Source organism: Eucalyptus grandis, chromosome 9 (genome assembly GCF_016545825.1).
Source record: "Eucalyptus grandis isolate ANBG69807.140 chromosome 9, ASM1654582v1, whole genome shotgun sequence".
NCBI lineage: Eukaryota > Viridiplantae > Streptophyta > Magnoliopsida > Myrtales > Myrtaceae > Eucalyptus > Eucalyptus grandis.
Genome location: NC_052620.1, coordinates 39,293,844 through 39,316,584, shown reverse-complemented (window position 1 = coordinate 39,316,584; position 22,741 = coordinate 39,293,844). Strand labels below are relative to the sequence as shown.

Sequence of the window (22,741 nt, the reverse complement as noted above, 5' to 3'; positions counted from 1 at the left end):
ATTCTTTGTACTTGACAAACGTTTTGGCAAGGAGAAAAGGAAAAGGAGAGAGAGGGAGAAGAAAAGCTCTTTGCGTTCCCTCGCAAAAATCAATCTTTCAAAATATCTCTCCGCAAAAGACACAGTTCTTGCTCCTACGTCGACATTTGTTCAGGTGTTATATGCTCTTGGCCTCTGCATGACACCTCTGGATCCTTGAAGACCCAGTCTTATCCTCGAACTTCGAAATCCTACTCCTTTCTTTCAAAGGCTGTCACTTTCTCGCACTTTCTTCGGCCCCCACCGTTGTCGTTTGATATTCTCGAGAAAGCAAAATGAGGTGGGAGAGAGTCGTGTTGCCGCGAGCCCAGGAAGCAGAGCAGGGCAGCGAAGAGGCGGGTGGATCCGGAAAGAGGTGGGCCCACACTTGCAACGCGATCAAAGGAGGGAGGTTCCTCTACGTGTTCGGTGGCTTTGGCATAGACTACTGCCAGACCAACGAGGTTCACGTCTTTGACACTGGTGGGTCTTCGAGTTTATCTTCTGGAGATTCTGGTTTTCCTTCGAAGTTTGCGTATTCTTTTTTTTTTGGAGAACGTCTTCGATATAGATTGGTATACTCTGCTTAGTGCTGAGGGAAAGATTGGTTCTTTTCTTTTTTCTTTCTTCTGTCTGACTGGGATCTCCCGGTGTTTTTTGGTGCAATTCTGCTTGTTGGGATTTTTTTTTTGGTTGTGTTATAACTTGCTGATGCCTTTTGTTTGTCGTTGGCTTTACTTTAATCAATGGTTTGGGTCTTGAATCGGTGATTTGTGGCTAGTTTTATGCGTTGAATGTGCGTGTGGGAAGAGAATATTTCATGGTATTATATGTCCAAGCACTGCTATGACCAATAGTTTCCTGTACTTCTTTCATCTTGAACAATTACTGAAGATGTTTTTGACTTTCTCCCCATTTGCATTTTCCTGCTGTTTATATTTACTGCTGAATTTCATGAGGGTCGGCTTTTGGTGTGCTTCCAACTTTGTTGCCTTCTACTTTTTGTGTCGTGATCTTGTGTTTCGTTGGAGCTTAGCCTGTGTGGCATGTGGAAGTTGTTGAACTATGAGAGGTGATCTCGTTTACCATAGTCTTAATTGGTGACCTGGGGGTTAGGTGTGTTTGTGAGAGAGAGAGAGAGAGAGAGAGAGAGAGATAAATCTGCCATTGTTTGTCTCTGTATGTTGTGATTTTCCTTTTTTTCAATTGATAATTTGGTTTTTCTGACTTGCAGTGGAGCAAACATGGAGCCAACCCACGATAAAAGGCATGCCACCTGCTCCAAGGGATGGCCACAGCTGCACTAATGTTGGTGACAATTTGTTTGTGTTTGGTGGGACGGATGGAATGAACCCTCTTGGGGATTTGCATATACTATACACTTGTAAGTTACAATTACCATCTCCTTTTGCCCCTGTCGTAGTCATACTGTCTTCTTGACTAAAAATCTGTGCATCTTTTCATTATACCTGCAACAGCAGAAGTTGGGTTTCTTTCAATGTAGTTCACGAATATGTTTTGTAGCTTCCCATACATGGATATCACCCATGACAAGGGGAGAGGGACCAGAGGCAAGGCAGGGTCATAGTGCAGCACTCGTGGATAAAAGGCTGTTCATATTTGGTGGGTATGGAAAATCTCCTGATAATGATGATGAAGTATATTACAATGATCTCTTCATATTGAACACAGGTATGCTTTTTTTAAAAGTTGACATTTCTTATTTGCCTGTAGTCCCCATTGACATCTATTTGTGAAATTTCCCTGTCTGTGCATATGAGAGCTGGGTTAAAGACTTTACTTTCCTTGAATGTCATGTCCTCCAATTTATCAAAGTACTATGCTTGTAGCATGTGTCATCAGTTACCATTGCTCGTTAAATATATATTGATTTAGATTGGTTAGTTCAGTATTCTATCTTCCTCAGGTAGACGAACATACTAGTTGATGCATTTCCTTCTCATAATCTTCAGAGACATTTGTATGGAATAAGCCCATGATGACCGGTATCCCTCCTTCACCACGTCATACCCATGGCTGCTCAACTTGGAAGAACAAAATGATTGTGCTTGGTGGTGAAGATGGATGCGATAAATACTTGTCTGATGTCCATATTCTCAATGCAGGTTTACTGTCTACTGTAGCCTTTATTAGTTTACCTGAATAGCAGTTTCTTGCTTTTTTCTCTCGACGATAATCCTCTTTTTACTAGTCTTTTGGTCTTTCTGTATTTGTTAGATACCCTCATATGGAAGGAGCTAAATACCACTGGCCACACGCTACCCCCTCGTGCTGGATTTTTGACTATTACTTTTGGGAAGTTTCTATTGGTTTATGGGGGATATACAGATGCCCAAAAGCCATATGATGACCTGTATCTGCTTGATGTTGGTAAGTACTTTTTGCTCCATGTATGCTTTCTGCACGTCTGCCACAGAGATCTTGCAGATATATGCATTTGCTGATTTGTAATATTGACGGACTCAAATTGCTACTTCTCACATTCTTACTGGCCTGTTTTATATGAAGCCTGTGTTGGTTAATATATTTCTAGGCAATGCTTTGTTGATTGCAGTTATAAATCTCGAGTATATTTCTTTTCTTTTGAGATGCGAGCGGTACATTGGAGTGCTATATGAACTTCTGCTTCAAGAATAGGGCCTTTTTCCTTGTCCGTCCAATTTCATATCCAATGATTAGTTAACTTTGCTCAATCATTTATGTATTTTGGAAAAAAAAAAAGTTTGAGCTGATCATCTATTGCTTCTTTTAATATTTTCCTATTCCTTCGTATGCCTTGGAAAAGCAAGGGAATGTTGCTTTCGTTCCTTTGACTTAAAATGCGAGTCCTCATGTTCTTTATCTCTTTTGCTTGACTGTTACCATGATTTTGCAGAATCTGCGATATGGTCCTCGGTGACTACTGCAGGTGCTGGACCTTCTGCCAGATTTTCCATGGCTGGGGACTGTCTGGATCCCATAAGGAGTGGGGTTCTCATCTTTGTGGGTGGTTGCAATGGAAATCTCGAGGCTCTTGACGATATGTATTACTTACACACAGGTTCAAAATTATATCTTGTCGACATGCTTTTGGTAGTTTATGTTGATCATCAGGTTTTCATAATCCAATATGTTTACCTGAGTCTATTTCCTATATCACATCTAGGACTCACTAGAGAACACCAGCGAAGGCTAGAGAAGCTACCCTTGAGGAAAAAACTGAAGCTGAAGTGCCAAGAACAAAATCTGACTCTAGGACATGAAAACGGTTTAGTGCAAGTTGGTGTATCCACAAGCTCATATCAACCTGTGCCGCAATTGATCTATGGTCAGCCAGGTCAGGCCCTGATATATGTTTCCTTCCATGTTCTTAAATGACGTTTGTTGGTGGGAGAAATGTGCTGTGGAGATAGATCTATTTAATTTGATTCTACATTTGTTTATGTAGACTTGAAAGTATCTTTCATGATACCAATTGTCTCCAGTTCTGTAATCTTTTCCTTTGTTACTTCTGGGTCATCGATTGTGTATTATCCCCCTATTCCTTCCAGCAGATGATTATGAGATTTTATAAGTATTGTGGCTGCGGTCATGTCCCGGGGAGGGGGCGGTTTATAAATCTGTTTAACTTATGTATTTTTAACCTAAGCCTTGATAATGGCAACATGATTTATGATATATTCTGACCTCGTTTTCGCATGTCTCTGCACCGTCTCTGCAACTTACGGACCGAATGCCTTCAATTGACTTAACAAAATCCAAAGCCAACTTGACGACCCAAAGTATATCCAAAAATCATCAACAGATTTCGCTGCCTTGTTGCAGAGACAACACAAAATCTGACGTCATTTTCACATGTTATCCAAAGTCAGATTTTTCCCTAAGGCATTTCCCAAGCAAAAAAAGAAAAAAAAAAAAATCATCCATCTTAATCTCCAAGGAAATCATCCTTTCCTTTTGCCTTCTCAAGAGCACTAAGCTCCTTAAGGAATTTCGAAAGTTGTGTGCGCTACTTGTTTGAAAGAAAACGTTAAATAAAAGTTTTTTAAATTTGAATTTTTTAAAACTTATTCAAGTATTTAAAATGTGCTATTTGTCACTGAGATAATGTAATAAGAACTTGTATTGCAGGAAACTTAGTATTCAGTCATTTTCTAAACCAAAGAACTGATTCATTGAGTACACATACTTGTTTCCTATTCTAGTTAAAAGCGTCAACATGTATTGCTATTGTGGCCATAAATTGCAGTTGTAAATATGAATTCAAGGCTATGAATATGAAATAGAATAATGATTTTAAAAGCATATTCACCAACTTGCACAGATAATTTCATCGAATATTGAGGTTTATAGATATGCCAGGTTTCTTTATATATGAAGATGGTACTTAGATTGGAGTTCGCTTTGAGTCATGGTATGGTAATGAGAATGAGTTATGTCGCCTGCCAAGGAACATACCAAAAGAATAGGGTTAGTTGATTTCCCATCTGGATTGTAGAATGTTCAGAAGAAGTAGTTGGAGAAAGTAACAAGTCTTCTTTAGTCACATTTGCTTTATATTGATAAGGTGCAACGTTGTCTATAACTGTTCAATAAAGTAACCAACACTGGCCCTAATAGTTTCTATGGACCTAAGAGCTTAAATGAAATCAAAGAATGTACAATAACATGTTCATGTGAGGTGGGGTTGATCGGATTGCCATTTTTGGCCACCTGGAATGAAGAGTGCCCAAATTAAAAAAATCATACCAGCATTGTGGTTTGGAAGGGGCATGGCCATCCCAGTAACAATAAGAACCATGTTCATATTTGTTGTTCAAGTTTTTGACTGAAAATTTTCCCAAAACAAGGACTTTGCTCATGATATAATGTGAAGAATTTACAGTGAGGATTTTTTATATTGACAATTTTTCACTTAGAGTTAAAGCTGAAACTTTGCACAAAAAAAATGTGTTCCAGTGCACAACACTTCCCCACACTGCTTGGGTCTGGGGCGGGGTTCTTGTATGCCGCCATAACCCTAGTTTGCAGAGAGGCTATTTTCGTGACTCGAACCCTTGATAGGTTTACATGTTTAAGTAAGGCTCACCCTTAGGGTATCATGATCTAGGTAACATCTACGTATCTGCTACGTATTTACTTTTTTGGTGAAATCTACGTATTTATTTTAAGTTAATGGATTCAATCATATTTTTGGTTTCTTTCCATGTAAATCTTCATTTTATAACAGACAAAATCACAATATTCAATGCAAAATCAGGAAATTTTCTTCAAAATTGTCTAGAGAGATTTCCGTGTGGCTGTCAAATTTGTCAAGTAATTAAAATGTCCATGAAGCAGAAGCCAAGTGCCTGTTTTACATGTTTTTGCTTGCGATTATATAGAGCTATAGATCTCTCAGAAATTTTCACATATCTAGAAATCACGGGATTATGGTCATGATACAATTATTTGGAAGTGGTGTACGATTGCCAAAACTCTTGTCACTTTTGTTTGGAATATAGTTTTACCTTGGAACGTTCTGATTGCTTGGATGAATAACCTGAGCACTTGCATCAGAGTCCACAGACTGCTAGTTTCCCTCAACAATATCTTCAGAATGTACCATGAACTGAATTGCAAATCAACTGACCTTTGTCCAAGAACTTTGTCAAGTAATTAAGCCAAGTGCCTGTTTAACTGTGTTTGCTTCCTGTTATCAATAGATATAGATATAGATCTCTCGCTGGAGTTTTCACTTACCCGATACTGTCTTTTTAAATTGCTTGTATGTGCCAAATCATAAGTAGCTGTGGACCTTTAATGCAGGTGCTCATGGCTATTTGTCCAAGCAATCACAACCTATCCAGGTAAACTATATTCCAAGCAAGAGTGAAGGAAACTTTTGGTGATCAATACACCATTGAAACTGTCATCGATGGAAAACCTCTCCGTGGAGTTATATTTTCCAGTAAGCCTAGCACTCTTCCTATACCTTTTTCAAGCTCTAGCAGGTGAGTCTTTTGTTTTTCCCGTTTAGCCGATCGAGTTGACTTAACAAATGTTGTTTAGTTCTGATTCTCCGTTTCTTGTAGCTGGATAGGAACTTGCAGAGATTCAAGTGCTGTTATGCCAAATGGATATTGCAATGGGGAGTCAGAGGCTTCTAGAAGCATCCAGTCAGACTCAGTTGATAACAGGCAAGTGGATGATGTGGATGGAAAAGAAGCCTCAGAGCCTCATGCAGAACCTGCTGGTCCACTTCCTGTTTCAAATGTAACACGACCTTCTGATGGCTGTGATCTGGATAAGGTCAATAAACCTTGCAGTTCCAACGTTCTGTTAAACTTATCACAAATATAACTTTTAATAGGCTGGAAATTCGCGCAAAAGATTTTAAGGATCTGAATCTTTTTACTCTGTTTTAGGATCTTTTAAGCGTTTATGCAATAATTGCTTTGATCTTTCTTAGTTTTGGAGTTCTTATTGTTCCTTTTTTGAGTTTTGATATGTTCTTTTTACATTCCTGATGTAATTGACCACTTAACTAAGAATTCTCTTTATCACTTACAAGGAAAAAAGAGGAAAGGGAAAGAGAACTCCGTGTTCAATAGAAAACAAAATTTCAGATGTGGAATCAATTTATATCATCATCTTCACCGCGTAATGAATGCTCGTTTGATGTTTACACATCATATATCCATGCGGATACTTTAGATCATCATCTGATGGACCCCAATGTACCTAGCTGGAGAGCATAGGTATCTTGCTGTGGTGTTTTGCCTTTAATTTTGGGTTTTGAGTCTTGGCGGTAGCTAATTTACATCTATTAAATCTAGGATATGTTATATGTATGTAATTTGATTAGTTCAACAGATTCAAATTAAAATAGAATACATATTTCTACCTCACTTCCATTACATCGATGTGGATTGCCTCAAAGCAGGTTAAAGTCCCACACTTGAAGGATAATGTCCACATTCTTACCGAAAAGGACAAGCAAAGAAGCATTCCCTATTTTCTCTACTTAAAGTTTGGTTATTCAATAGATATCGATTCCAATTGGACCAAAATTCAGATGCAGTAGCAGGGGAGTGACCCCCAATTGATATATTTTAGACCTCCTGTATGTGACAATCAAGTTGGCATGTTGATGAATACAATGCCTTTATGTGATTCTGTTGTTGGAAGAGATGAACTCAGAAATCCAATGGAAAAAAAATTGATCTTTTAAACATGATTTTGCTATATTATGCAGAATGTATGTTGTGTTTTTGTGCTCCTTTTGGGTGTTCATAGTCATCACAAAGTGAATTTTTTTTTTTTTGTCAAAATCATAATGCGATTCTGATCATGTGAGTATTTTCTGTGCTCTGAAGGCAAGTATGCACCTTGTGCATTATGGAATTTTCTGCCTGCATATTTTGATTTTTTGTCTTTCTCCTCAGGTATCTGCAAACCAAGAATCATCACTGCAGGCTTCTATGAATTCCAAAAGATAACCGGATGGATGAAACTCCAAATCTGAAGGTGGAATTTCCTAAAAAGAGTCTATCTCCATCAACCAAGGACTCTACTGATCTCACAAAATGAACTTGAGCATAAGAATCATCTGCGTTGCTAATAATGACATGTTGTTCTTATTCCAACTTCAAGTTTCTACAGCTGGTCAAAGCATGTTTGATTGCAGACCTATGCTTGTGAGATAATAGTTTCTTGCAAAAAATGACTCACAGTTCATAGAAATGTTTTTCAGCAGAAACCTGTGTACAAGGGGATATATACTATCTGAACAATAGCCATGACATTGTGTATAACATAACTTATACATTTTGCTTTGTCTACATCACTTATGTGAATCACACTAGCACACATGTATTCATTCTTGAATATGTCGCACTTGTTAAAACAACTTTGGCATTTGCCATTAGCTCGTGGTCAGGAGTTCCCTTGTTTTTGGCTGATCTGAAACTGTTGAAAACTTTGGGGTACGAACCATGAAGTGCCACCTTGTCATCCAGATAACAGCAACAGTCTATTTCAATTGCTTGATATCCTGTTGTTGTTGCATGGTGTCATCTGTCTTTTCATGCATCATGTAGTCGGAGGACCAAAATCGTGCATGTTTATACCCATGAGTAGTACATTCAATGTTTAACTTCTTGTTTATGCCTATGCATACCAGGATGTGTATGCAGACAGTTTAACTGTGATTAAGGTTAACCGGGAATCCTGATGCCAAGAAAAGGAAGGGGCTTTGAATAAAGATAGTAATCCTGCTTCCGAATTAAGCTGTATCTTTAGGTGGATCTGTTCAATTTGTGCATCTGTATATGATCTAATATATGCTTACAGGCTAGTTGTTATATCTCCGATGGCAAATGAGAGGACATCAGCCAAGATGAAAGAGGTGATTTGGCAATATCAGTTTGAAAGTTCTTGCACATTTAGTTTTGACCTGTTGAACTTCTTGACATATTCCATGAGTAAGCCAATTCTGACTGTACATTCATCAAGTTATCCCACATGCATTTCACCGCTGAAATTGTCTTCAAGCTAACTATAGAGATCTGATCTGCCTTCTGATCTTTGCTTGATTAATAATTGAAGTCTGCTGCCATTTGAGGTCTGGTTCACTGGGAATCTCGTGATGAAGCAACTTCTTGACTTTGGCATGTATGATTCTTTTTTTCTGTCATGAGATAAGACATAAAAAATTCCTTGTTTATGCAAAGGTATTTTATATGTAACAAACTCATTTTCCTTTATTCTATTATTCTCATCTACTTCTCTCTATACTTATTTTGCTCTCTTTTGATTGGCTTGCCATACCACATGACACTGCCATGTGGTGTAGCCAACAAACAAAATACCTTCTCATTGTTTGTGGGTATGGCCTATTGAAAAATTCATGACTGTCTTGTTTATTAAGGTTGTCTGATGTGGTTATAATAAGCTTTGTAGAGAATATAAACTACTCAGCAGTAAAGATTTTAACAAAGGGTTATGTGTTGCTGCTGTATATTAAAGGTCAATGTATCCTTAGCTTTTGTGCAGGGACAGAATACTGTAAGCCTCAACTGGAATAAGATTATTAACAGCAGATAATATCGAAAAGAGTGCTTTATCTTGAAATTCAGCAAACAAAGGTCTATCAGCACTAAAAGTTATATTTTTTTCGTATTAGCCTACCAAGCCAAACTCATTAAGGCCATCACGGCGATCCACAAACTGAGAATTTAGTTGTTTGCTGGGCATGAGGCAGTTCACGCATTCAAGTTCTAGAAGTCATGATTAGCTGGGTAAAATCCAGGAAATGAGTATGACAACGTAATACTTCTTTGCTTGAAAAAGGCAGCATCTACTTGCAGACTAATTACACGATGATATTCAAAGTTCATCCAACTTCAAGAGAAATGCCGGCAAAGTAAATTGTAAATCTTTGAGGAGCTGGCTCATCGATTGCCACTGCCACCACTTCGAAGCACGTAGCCCAAGGAAGATCCACCATGAGGGGCTGCAGTGCCCCTAGTTGAAGGCCGGTCTGTACAAAGAAGGTTTCTGGTTTCAGCAGTCCTGTTCGAGTAAAGAAACTGGAAAAGGATTCAGAAGGTTTGAAATATCCAGAAAAATTGCACTGATAAAACGTCAGAAGCCTTAAACGATTGGGTAACAACGCCTTCAGGGTGTAGATAGCTTTCACTGCTATTACCGCTCATAAGGGCAGAGCAACATGAGTAACCTGGCTAACATCATAAAGATAATTAGGACAACCGAGTGGACTAAATATTTCAGATGCAAGCAATCCCCTCTAGTCAAGGCATTTCGATAATTGGATTTTCTAGTTATCCAAAAGATGAAAAGTTACCATCAATCTCGATTGACTGCTATTCTAATGAATAAATCAATCACCTTTATGCAGCAGCTGGGCTCCGAAGATTTGCAGATATCGATAATTTGTGTTTTCATCTAATCAATGGCTTGGCTCTCTATTGGCGATTTGAGGCTAGTTTTATGCATTGAATGTGTTGGATGGAAGATTTTTTATTACGTTCCATTTCCAGTGATTTTTATATATGGCACTGCTATGACCAATTTTTCCCTGCACTTTCACCATGAACAATTACTGGAGCTGTTTTCGACTTTCTCGGTATTTGCATTTTGCTGGAGTTTATATTTCCTGCTAAAATTTCGTGAGGGATGGCTTTTGGCGTACTTGCAACTTCTGTTGCCTTCTAGTTTTTGTGTCATGTTCTCGTGTTGCATAATTAGTTTCATCCGACTTGCGGTGAAGCAAAAATGGAGTCAACCCACTATAAAAGGCACGCCACCTGCTCCAAGGGACAGCCATAGCTGTACTTATGTTGGTGCCAATTTGTTTGTAATTGGTGGGACAGATAAGATGAATCCTCTCAGGTATTTGCATATACTAGATACTTGCAAGTTACTTTTACCGTCTGGTTTTCTGCCCGCTGTGGCCATACAGTGATGTCGGCTAATAATCCATGTATCTTTTCATTATACTTGCAATAGTACGAGTTGGGTTCGTTTTAATGTAATTTACAAATTTGTTTTGAAGCTTCTCATACATGCATATCACCAAGTATCGGAGGGGAGGGACCGGAGGCAAGGGAGGGTCATGGTGCAGCGCATGTGGGTTTAAAGCTGTTCATATTTGGTGGGTTTGGAAAATCTACTGATGATAATGACAACATACATTACAATGATTACTTTAAATTGAAAACTGGTAGTTCTTTTTAAAAGTCCATTTCTTCTTTGCCTGTAGTCCCATTGATGTCTATATGCAAAATGCAAAACACTCCTGGTTGTGCATATGAGAGGTGGTCTCAAGACTTGATTTTCTGTTAGTGTTGTGTCCTCTGACTTCTCTAAATACTCCAGCTGTAGCATGCATCATCAGCTACCCGTTAAGTTTTTATCGTTAACATTACAGAGTTCAGTATTACATTTTTCCATGGTAGACAAACATAGTTGTTCATGCATTCTCTTCTCGAAATCTGCAGAGACACAACCGGAATCCCACCTTCACCAAATGATAGATATAGCTGCTCAAGTTGGACGAACAAAATGATTGTGACTGGAGGTGAAGATGGACGTGATTACTATTTGTCCTAGTGTCCATATTCTTAATTCAGGTTCACTGTCTACTGTAGTCTTTAAGATTTCAAGTGAATAGTTTATTTATCATTTTTTTCTCGCCACGAGTATATTCTTTTCATCACTTTTGGAGGAGCAATAGACCATTTTTCAAGGGCAGGGAGGCATTCATTCTTTACCTAGGCGAGTTTGATTTGGCTTTGGAGCACTTGGCTGCAGCTATTGCTAAAGCAGAAGATGAAGAGGGGCATCCTGTCGCTGTTATTATGGATGCATTCTTGAAGCGCATTGATGAAACTAATGACACTGACTTCCTGAAAATGTTGTATGAGCTGTTGAAGAATTCTGATGTTGAGAAAACCTGCGTGGATATTTTGATATTGACAAAACCATCCCTTATAATTTATGGTTTAAAAGATGCGAATCTTGTTTCTGTTCAGGTGGCATTAATTGATAACTCGATACCTTTGAAACCACCCTACGTACTAAGTGAAATGACTCAAAAGGCGGAATCGCAGAAGGCTAATAGAAGCTACTGTGTATATCAAATTGAGAAGATCAACCTTGGTCACGTGACATAATATTCGAAGACCCAAAAATTCCTCTGACCAATATTATGTATCTAAAGAAAATCGACAGCTAATGACAGATCTGGAAAAGCTGATTTATTCGCTCTGAGGATGACCCGATCAACTATCCAATATACTGGAGGACAAGGTTTATTTTCTAATATGGCGATTCTATTCGGAAGCAACAAGTTTGCTTGAGATTTGATCATAGGAAAACCCGATCTCTGGTTCTAAATTAATTATCTCGAAGAATACTCAACATTTAACTTGGAGATTGGCAACTAAAAAAGGATCAACACAAGCCGAAGTGAATATACACAAGCTACAAAATTTCCAAGAGCAATATTCATTTTGTATTCGACAAATTTACTTGTTGAGAGTGACATAATGGTTTGTAATCTCTAACAAAGAAAGTACGACTGTTAAAGTAGTGATTTAGATTGTTGGTGTGATCAACCAACTTCAGGCAGAATAACTTGTATCTACCCAAGAATTTCTAATGAAATCCAGCCTATTGTGTGAGTTAGGAAGAGCGGACGTAAGCTTAGCTTAAGCCCAAACCACTGTAGATTTGTGTGCATCTGTCTCCTCTTCTTCAAATCTTAACCGTTTGATAGAAGCACATCATTTGATATTAGTAACATATATGCATATATCAAACTATTGCTTACATATATCAAGTTGATTCTGTTTAATTCCGTAAACTTTATCAAGTATTCACCTCCTCTACATTATATTATTAGCCATAAAATTAGGGTTGAGCATATTTTAGAATAGAACCTGGAACTAGAGAATTGGACTAGTGGAAACCTAGTTGGTTCCAAATTTTAGAGTATGTAGGATAGGTTTCAAATTCCAAAAATTATGAAACATGTTTCCATGGATAATTTCCAGGTTTTAGGTAAGTTGAACCTGGAACAAGTTTTTGTGTTTTTATTCGTCCATGTCTTCCCGCTATCTCATGATATTCTATGGTGGTCGATGATTAGTATGTGATTTGGAACCACTAGTCTGAACTTCCCATTTTATGATTAAGACTTTTACTTTGTTAATGTTTCATATTTTTCGTGTGTCTAAATATAAGTTATGATTAGTAGATTGTAGCAGCAAGTGATAGTTATTAAGGATAATTATTCATTGTAATCTTTTCAATTAATAATAAAGGTGGAATTTGTGAGGTTGTGTCCACACTCCATAGTTAGTGGCTATTGATGAGGAGACTTGCCACTCTCGACTTGATTCTCTTAATATATTTATGTCAATCTCACAGATAATCATGTGGATGAAACTAAGAGTATTTCGTGCAGAGAAAAAACAAAACGAAAGAAAAGGAGGTTCTGACTGAGAAAGTCGAGAGGGAGCAAAAGTAAGAGAGTAATGTTCCATGTCAATCCGCCGTCCACCATCCGGCTGCCGCCATCCACTGCCTGCCACCGTTAGTCGGCTGCTCTGCTGCCGCCTAGAAGAGAGAAATATAATGTCATTATCAAATGAATATCTATTCCAAGAATAGAGATTTTCTATCGTTATCAAACGCGTATTTTTGCTTAGAAACTCATTCAATAATTAAAATAGAAAAAATTATCTCTTTTTTAGAAATCAATTTCTGATTAGAATAGTTATCATTTGCATAATAAGACTGGTTTCATTTTCATTGGCCAGATTACAGGACTTATGATGATAGAATGACTTCAGCAAAAAAAGAGGTGAAACAATCTACCAGCAGAAAGGGAAGAAAAAGGTGATTTATGGAGGGATTTCCGACACAGGAATCGACGCAAGAATGCTTGGCAGAAAAAGATAAAACCCAAACATAAGATTCGGCAACATCAGGTCAAGCCACGAAGGAAATGAAAGAAGATTGTCAACGTGGCACGTCTGATATTCCCTGATTGCAAAGTTAAAACTAAACAAAGTCTGCCAGCTACGAGTTTGATTCAGCAGGAAGAGGTTGCAGCGGCCCACCTTTAGACAACTCTCCCAACTTGATGCAAACAGGTTGCTCAAGAGCGGTAGGTTGGAGGCTGCCTATGACCTGGGTATGCTAATGATGTTCCCACAACTTGACGAGTTCTGCATGAGATCGCCACCTTGATGACATGTCCACATAGATTTCCGGGCCTTGACCAAGAGCAATCACATATGGAACACTCTAATCTTGGGTTCTGCACTGTGTATACCGAGTTTCTGCCTTTAGAGAGAACTTTTTGCTAGCAGGAGATTTCGCTCGTCCAATATCACATCCACATCTAGAATGTTGAGGGCATTGATGCCAAGCATTACTTGTGAAACTATGGTCCCTAACATTCTCCAAAATAACCAATCTCGAAAGGATACTGATCCAACTAAAATAATGAGTGACATTCAATTGCCAACATGCAGATCAACCGATCGATTCTTGGCCATAATTTCAATCTCAGGTGGTATGACTCAATTACAGCTTGGGGTTTGGGACCAACTGTTGGCAAAGACCTCCTATCATTAATTAGAGCATCTGCATGATAAAAGAGGCACAAAAGTTTTGGGCAAGACAACACCTTGTAAAGCCACCAACGATTTCAAATTCAAGAAGCACAATTATAGAATTTAGATCAACTAAACAATACCTATATAGGGGGTAACCAACGCCTTTCTAAAATAGTCCATAAGAGCACGGTAGTCGACATATGCTTGCGTGAACTCTTCAACTGCATTTATAACATCTTGCGAGTTTCTTGTGCAATACAAAATGCTGCCTAAGAGCTTAAACATCTCTCTTTATACACCATAGTGGCAGCTATTCTTCAAAATCTGCAGAGACACAACCGGAATCCCACCTTCACCACATAATGCATAGTCTTTGTTTCCTTATCCTTAATTTAATTTATGTCCATATCTATGCTTTTAGTACCCAGAACGAGTTTATATTTTTGTCAATTGGTATTTTTTTGGCATTGAATTAATTGGCATATTTTTCTTGCCATATTTGGCTTTGACAATGCTAGCCTCGGAAGGAGTTTATATATGGGACAATTTTTCCTAATATGATCCTTCTTGATCTAATCTTAAAGGGCCAAAAAGGGTATTACGAGAATTCTTTGTACTTGACAACGTTTGGCGGAGAGGGAGAGAGATAGAGAGAAGAAAAGCTTTTGCGTTCCCTCGCAAAAATCAGTCTTTCAAAACGGCTCTCCGCAAAAGACACAGTTCTTGCTCCTCCGTCGACATTTGTTCAGGTGTTATGCTCTTGTCCTCTGCATGACACCAAAGAGAGACCCTCTAGATCCTTAAAGCCCCAGTCTCATCCTCGAACTTCGAAATCCTACTCTTTTCTTTCAAAGGCTTTCACTCTCTCGCACATTCTTTGGCCCCCTCTGCTGTCGTTTGATATTCTCGATAAAGCAAAATGAGGTGGGAAAGAGTTGTGTTGCCGCAAGCCCAGGAAGCAGAGCAGGGCAGCGAAGAGGCGGGTGGCCCCGGAAAGAGGTGGGCCCACACTTGCAACGCGATCATAGGAGGGAGGTTCCTCTACGTGTTCGGTGGCTTTGGCATAGACAACTGCCAGACCAACGAGGTTCACGTCTTTGACACTGGTGGGTCTTCGAGTTTATCTTCTGGAGATTCTGGTTTTCCTTCGAAGTTTGCGTTTTTTTGGAGGATGTCTTCGATATAGATTGTTATACTCTGCTTGGTGCTGAGAGAAAGATCGGTTCTTTTCTTTTCTTTTGTTCTGTCTGATTTGGAGATCCTGGTGTTTTTGGGTGCGTGCAATTCTGATTGTTGGGATTTTTCTTTTTTTGGTTGTGTTATAACTTGCTGATGCCTTTTGCTTGTTGTTGGCTTTACTTAATCAATGGCTTGGGTCTTGAATCGGTGATTTGTGGCTGGTTTTATGCGTTGAATGTGTGGGTGGGAAGAGAATATTTCATGGCACTATATGTCCAATGATTGGTATATATGGCACTGCTATGATCAATATTTTCCTGTACTTCTTTCATCTTGAACAATTACTAGAGATGTTTTTGACTTTCTCCCCATTTGCATTTTTCTGCTGTTTATATTTACTACTGCAATTTCATAAGGGTCGGCTTTTGGTGTGCTTCCAACTTTGTTGCCTTCTACTTTTTGTGTCCTGATCTTGTGTTCCGTTGGAGCTTAGCCTGTGTGGCATGTGGAAGTTGTTGAACTATGAGAGGTGATCTCGTTTACCATAGTCTTAATTGGTGACCTGGGGGTTAGGTGAGAGAGAGAGAGAGAGAGAGAGATAAATCTGCCATTGTTTGTCTCTGTATGTCATGATTTTCCTTTTTTTCAATTGATAATTTGGTTTTTTCTGACTTGCAGTGGAGCAAACATGGAGCCAACCCACGATAAAAGGCATGCCACCTGCTCCAAGGGATGGCCATAGCTGCACTAATGTTGGTGACAATTTGTTTGTGTTTGGTGGGACGGATGGAATGAACCCTCTTGGGGATTTGCATATACTATACACTTGTAAGTTACGGTTACCATCTCCTTTTGCCCTGGCGTAGCCATACAGTCTTGTCTACTAATAATCTGTGCATCTTTTCATTATACCTGCAACAGCAGAAGTTGGGTTTCTTTTAATGTAGTTCACGAATATATTTTGTAGCTTCTCATACATGGATATCACCCATTACAAGGGGAGAGGTACCAGAGGCAAGGCAGGGTCATAGTGCAGCACTTGTGGATAAAAGGCTGTTCATATTTGGTGGGTATGGAAAATCTCCTGATAATGATGATGAAGTATATTACAATGATCTCTTCATATTGAACACAGGTATGCTTTTTTAAAAGTTGACATTTCTTATTTGCCTGTAGTCCCCATTGACATCTATTTGTGAAATTTCCCTGTCTGTGCATATGAGAGCTGGGTTAAAGACTTTACTTTCCTTGAATGTCGTGTCCTCCAATTTATCAAAGTACTATACTTGTAGCATGCGTCATCAGTTACCATTGCTCGTTAAATATTTACTGATTTAGGTTGGTTAGTTCAGTATTCTATCTTCCTTGGGTAGACAAACATGCTAGTTGATACATTTCCTTCTCATAATCTACAGAGACATTTGCTTGGAAGAAGGCCATGACCACTGGTATGCCACCTTCACCACGTCATACCCATAGCTGCTCAATGTGGAAGAACAAAATGATTGTGATTGGTGGTGAAGATGAGCGTGATTACCATTTGTCCGATGTCCACATTCTTGATGCAGGTTTACTGTCAACGTAGCCTTTATTAGTTTACCTGAATAGTGGTTTCTTGCTTCTCTCTCCATGAGTATCGTCTATTTACTGCTCTTTTGGCCTTACTGCATTTTGTTAGATACTCTGATGTGGAAGGAGCTGAATACCACCGGCAACATGCTACCCCCCCGTGCTGGATATTTGACTATTACTTTTGGGAAGATTTTGTTTGTTTATGGGGGATACACAGAGGCCCAAAAGCTATATGATGACCTGTATATGCTTGATGTTGGTAAGTACTTTTTGCTCTGTATATGCTTTCTGAATGTTTGCCACAGAAATCATGCAGATATATGCATTTGCTGAAATTTAATAATGTCAGTTTCAAATTGCTAGTTCTCACATTACTGGCCTGTTTTATATGAAACCTGTGTTATTTAATATATTTCTAGGCAATGCTTTGTTGATTGCAGTTACAATTTCTTTTCTTCTGAGATGCGAGCGGTACATTAAAGTGGTAGATGAACTTTTGTATCAAGATTAGGGCATTTTTCCTTGCTCATTCAATTTCATATCCATTGATTATTTAGTTTGCTTAATCATTCAAGTATTTGGAAAGTAAATTTGAGCTGATCATCTATTGCTTCTTTTAATTTTTTCATATACCTCTGTTGCGTTGGAAAAGCAAGAGAGAGCAACATAAGCATGGTTTTTCGTTCCTTCAACTTAAAATGCGCATCCTCATGTTCTTTATCTCTTTTGCTCGACTGTTACCATGATTTTGCAGAATCTACAATATGGTCCAAGTTGACTACCACAGGTGCTGGACCTTCTGCCAGATTTTCCATGGCTGGGGTCTGTCTGGATCCAGTAAGAAGTGGGGTTCTTGCCTTTGTGGGTGGTTGCAATAGAAGTCTCGAGGCTCTTGACGATATTTATTACTTGCACACAGGTTCGAATTATATCTTGTGGACATTCTTTTGGTAGTTTATGTTGATTTTCAGGTTTCAGAACCCAAGATGTGTTCCGGAGTTAATTTCCTATATCATTTAGGACTCACTGGGGAACACGAACAAAGGCTAGAGAAGTTACCCTCGAGGAAGAAACTGAAGCTGAAGTGCCAAGAGCAAAATTTGACTCTAGGACAGGATAAAGCTTTGGTGCAACTTGATGTATCCTCAAGCTCAAATCAACCTGTGCCGCTATCAATCTATGGTCAGCCAGGTCAGGCCCTGATATATGTATACTTCCGTGTTCTTGAATGAGGGTCTGTAAATCTGTTGAACCGATGCATTTTACCCTGTGCCTTGGGAAGAAGTGGCGACTTGCATAATGATATGGCCGCACGGATCAAGTGAATATTCTTTTATTCTCTTTGTTTTTACGTCTACCAAACCAAGCTCTTAGCTCTTCTTGCACAGTCTCTGCACTTGCCTGTTGAATGCCTTCAACCAACCTAACCAAACTCCAAAGCGTCCTTGACCAACCAAATAATATCAATGAATCGTCAGCAGAGTTCGCTGCCTTTTTGCAGAGACAACACAGAATCTGACCTTGTTCGCATGTTATCCAAAGTCAGATTCTTTCCCAAGGTGTTTCCCAAGAAAAATAATAATAATAAATTTCATCTGTGTCAATCTCCAAGGACATCATCCTTTCCTTTCTCCTCTTTTTTCATGTGTCGGTTATAAGATAAATGGTGAACACCTTCTTTTTCTCTTCTTTTTTTTTTTGTCAATGACCATTCTACATAATCAATACCCTTAAGGTTCACCTTTGCATCCACTAAAACATGGAAAGAAATCAGACACTTCCTACTACTCTCTATTATGAATGTTTCCAATCAATTCAACATCCCAAGCGATCTTGCCATTTACCCAACTCATCCAAAGATTTAACAATCGCTTCTTTGTTGCTTGTCATTCTGAATAAGCTATGAAACCGAGTCTTTAAAGGGGTTGATGAGCACCAATCAGAGAGAGAGAGAGAGTTTATGGACAAAATGCTCTTCTTGGGAGCACTAGGCACCTTTTCTTAAGTAATTTCGAGAAAATTGTAGGTATTAGTTGTCTGGAAGAAACATTAAAGGAGAATTTTTCACTTTTAGTTTAGTTATCCTTTTTTTAAGTATTTAAATGTCCTATTTGTCACATGGTAATGTAATAAGAACTTATATTGTAGGAACCTCAGTATTCGGTCATTTTGAAACGAAGTATGGTGTCATTGAGTTCTCAAACTCGTTAGCTATCCTAGTTATAAGCGCGACATATGCTGCTAATATGTGGGCATAAATTGTGGTTGTAAATATGAAATTTTGAATATGGAGATAGAGTTAGGATTTTTGAAAGCATAGTCACTAGCTTGCGCAGATAATTCTGCCATATGTTAGGATTTTACGAATATGTTAGGCTTCTATAAATATGAAGATATTACCTTGATCTTGGTTCACGATGAAGTCATGGTATGGTATAGAGGATGAGGTATGTTGCTTGTCAAGAAAACCGTATTTAAGGACTAGGGTTAGTCGTTCTGCGATTTGGGTAATAGTATGTTTTAAAGATGTTGTTGGGGGAAGGTAACAGTCTTCTGTGGTTACATATGCCTTATACCATGTTCATGTAATATCTCTTAGTTGAATGAGTATGAGGTGGGGTTGATTGGATTTCCAATTTTGGCGACCTGGATTGTAAGAGTACTTAAATTAAAAAGATCATGCCAGTATCGAGGCTCATGAATGTTGCCATACCCCTGGTTTCTAGAGAGCTATTTTCATGACTCGAACCCATGACCATAGTTCAGAATGGAGTAACCTTTTACCGCTGCACCAAGGCTTACTCTTCGGGTACCACGATCTAGGTGACGTGTACGTGTTTACTACGTATTTGGTCAAATCTATGTATTTACTTTAAGTGAATGGATTCGATGAGATTTTATCGTAGGTTTCTTTCCATGTAAATCTTATTTTCATAAACTGACAAAATCTCCATATTCAATACCAAATCAACATATTCAATACAAAATCAGGAAATTTTCTTCAAAATTGTCTAGAGAGATCTCCGAGGCCGTAGAATTTGTCAAGTAATTAAAATGTCCATGAAGCAGAAGCTAAGTGCCTGTTTTATATTTTTCCCTTGCTATTATATAAAGATATAGATCCCCATTGAATTTTTCACTTATCAAGAGATCGTGGGATTGTGGCCGTGATATAGTTATTTGCAAATGGTGTGCGATTGCCAAAACTCTTTGTTACTCTTGGTTCAAATATATGTTTACCTTGGAGAGTTCCTATTGCTTGGGTGAATAACTATGAGCACTTGAGTCAGAATCAACTTCTTTAAAACTTAATACCAACTGAATTGCATATCAACGGACCTTTGTCCAAGTATTTCCTCAAGTAAGTCAAATGTCCATGAAGTAGACGCCAAGTGCCTGTTTTACATGTTTTCTCTTGCATTATAATAAAGCTTAGATGTAGATCTCTCATTGGACTTTTTAGTTATCTAGAAATTATAGGGTTATGGATGTGATACTGGTTTTTTGCATTGCTTGTCTGTGCCAAACCTTAAGTAGCTATGGACCTTTATTGCAGGTGCTCAAAGTAATCCACATAAGCAACTGGTACCTGTGCAAGGTAAACATATATTTGAAGCGAGACTGACGGAGAATTTTGGTGATCGACACACCATTGAAACTGTCATAGATGGAAAACCTCTCCGTGGAGTTCTATTTTCCAGTAAGGCTAGCACTCTTCCTATACCTCTTTCAAGCTCCAGCAGGTGAGTCTTTTGTTTTTCGCATTTAGCTTATTGATTTTACTAAACAAATGTTGGTTTGGTTCTGATTCTCTATTCTTGTAGCGGGAAAAGAAGTTATGGAGATTCAAGTGCCGGTGCATCAAATGGTGATCATAACTGTGAGTCAAAAGGCTTGTAGAAGTATTAAGCCGGATTCAATTGGCGATGGGCAAGCTGATGCTATGCATGGAGAAGAAGCCTCTTCCCAGAAGGCCCATGCAGAGTATGCGGGTCCATTTCCTGTTTCGGATGTATTACAACCTTTTGATGGCTCTGACCTGGAGTCAACCTCGCGGTTCCAACGTTCCCATGAACTTTTATCACAATTTTTTTTTTTTGAAGAAACTTAGTCTTCTTACTTTTATTCAATGATTGCTCTAATTTGCATAGTTCTTATTGTTCTTTTTTCAGTTTTGATCTATTCTTTTTACATTCTTGATGTACTTGAGCAGTTAACTTCTAAGAACTCCCTTCATCACTTATTGAGAAACAAAGAAATGGAAAAGAGAACTCCAAGTTCAATATAAAGCAAAACTCCTTGTGTGGAATCAATTGAAATCATCTTCACCATGTAATGAATGCTTGTATGATGTTTTCGTGCGACATATCTATGCAGAGGTTGACATGATTGGAGCCATATCATTGAGATTATTTTAGATCATCATCTGATGGATCCCAACATGCCTAGGTGGAGAAGCCTAGGTTTCTTGCTGTGGGTTTTAACTTTAATTTTGGGTTTTGAGTCTTGGCTGTAGCTAATTAACATCTATTCAATTTAGTATTAAGAGTTTCAACTTTGAAGATTGTTGTTTGGGGTTTTCACAACAATCTCACATTTGAAGGTCCATGTTCACAATCTTGCTGAGAAGGACAGCAAAGAAGCTTGCGGAAGCAGCTTCTGTTTTCCCCTGTTCTTCTCTACTTAATTGTTGGTCATTGAGTAGATTTTGATGCCAAAGCAAGTTGGACCAAAGTTCAGATGCAGTAGCACGGGACTCCAATTGAAATATTCTAGACCTCCTCTATGTGACTGGGCACGTTCATAACTTATAATGCCTTCATGTGATTCTGTTTCTGGGAGAGATGAAATGAATGGAACATTACTATTTTATGTGGAATGTTTTGTGTTTTTGAGCTCTATTTTGGTGTTCATATAGTCATCTGTACTCTGAATGCAACTATTCATCGTGTGCACTATGGGATTATCTGCCTGCATATTTTGACTTTTGTCTACCTCCTCAGATACCTGCAAACCAAGAATCATCACTGCAGGCTCCTATCATCTATCATTAGTAAGATGATCAGATGGATGAAGCTCCAAATTTGAATGTGGAAGTTCTAAAACAGAGTGTTTCTTCATCAACCAAGGACTCCGATGTGATCTCACAAAATAATCATGTGTGTTGCTGATTATCATATGTTGCTCTCATCCAGCTTCAAGTTTCTACAGCTGATCAGAGCATGTTTTGATTGGAGACCTATGCTTGTGAAGTAATAGCTTTTTGCAAGAACTGACTTGCAAGTAATAGATATTTTATCCAGCAAAATCCTGTGTATGTATGTATGCATAATATTTGAACGATGGTTGTGACATTGTGTGTAAAATTTCACATATATATTGCATTGTGTCCGGTTGTGACATTGTGTGTAAAATTTCACATATATATTGCATTGTGTCCACCACTTATGTGATACCATGCGGACTGCCCTGTGTTCATTCTCAAATAAGTCTTGGTTGTTAAAATAACTTTTCCATTTCCCAGATCTCAAGATGAGGCGTTCCTCTTGTTTTTGGCTGATCTTTGAATTTTTTGAAAGCTTTGGTATATGACCAACAGAAGTACCTTGTCGTCATCCAGATAGATAGCTACAGTCTATTCAGTTGCTTAATGTATTGTCGTTGTTGCATGGCTTCATCTCTCTTCTCTCTTCTCATGTACCATCAAATCGTCAGACCAAAAATTGTGCATATGTATACCCATGCGTAGCCAGTTCCATGATATACATTTTGTACATGCCAATGCTTGCCACGACGCATACGCATACACTTTTCGTGTGATTAAGATTAACCGGGAATGC

The 22,741-nt window shown here is 38.5% G+C and overlaps 2 protein-coding genes across 2 annotated transcripts; both read left to right on the top strand.

Annotated features, from left to right (window-relative positions):
• The first annotated feature begins 314 nt into the window (after nucleotides 1-314).
• On the top strand, nucleotides 315-3,647 carry LOC104434366 (actin-fragmin kinase-like). The gene is made up of 7 exons (XM_039301290.1): nucleotides 315-501; nucleotides 1,253-1,402; nucleotides 1,543-1,710; nucleotides 1,992-2,144; nucleotides 2,257-2,409; nucleotides 2,915-3,079; nucleotides 3,185-3,647. Exons 1-7 carry the CDS (start codon nucleotides 315-317, stop codon nucleotides 3,394-3,396), a joined length of 1,188 nt encoding a protein of 395 aa, XP_039157224.1. The 3' UTR covers nucleotides 3,397-3,647.
• An 11,422-nt stretch (nucleotides 3,648-15,069) lies between these two features.
• On the top strand, nucleotides 15,070-22,225 carry LOC104434367 (rab9 effector protein with kelch motifs). The gene is made up of 9 exons (XM_039301683.1): nucleotides 15,070-15,256; nucleotides 16,008-16,157; nucleotides 16,297-16,464; nucleotides 16,745-16,897; nucleotides 17,008-17,160; nucleotides 17,656-17,820; nucleotides 17,922-18,092; nucleotides 20,458-20,644; nucleotides 20,726-22,225. Exons 1-9 carry the CDS (start codon nucleotides 15,070-15,072, stop codon nucleotides 20,799-20,801), a joined length of 1,410 nt encoding a protein of 469 aa, XP_039157617.1. The 3' UTR covers nucleotides 20,802-22,225.
• The last annotated feature ends 516 nt before the right edge of the window (nucleotides 22,226-22,741 follow it).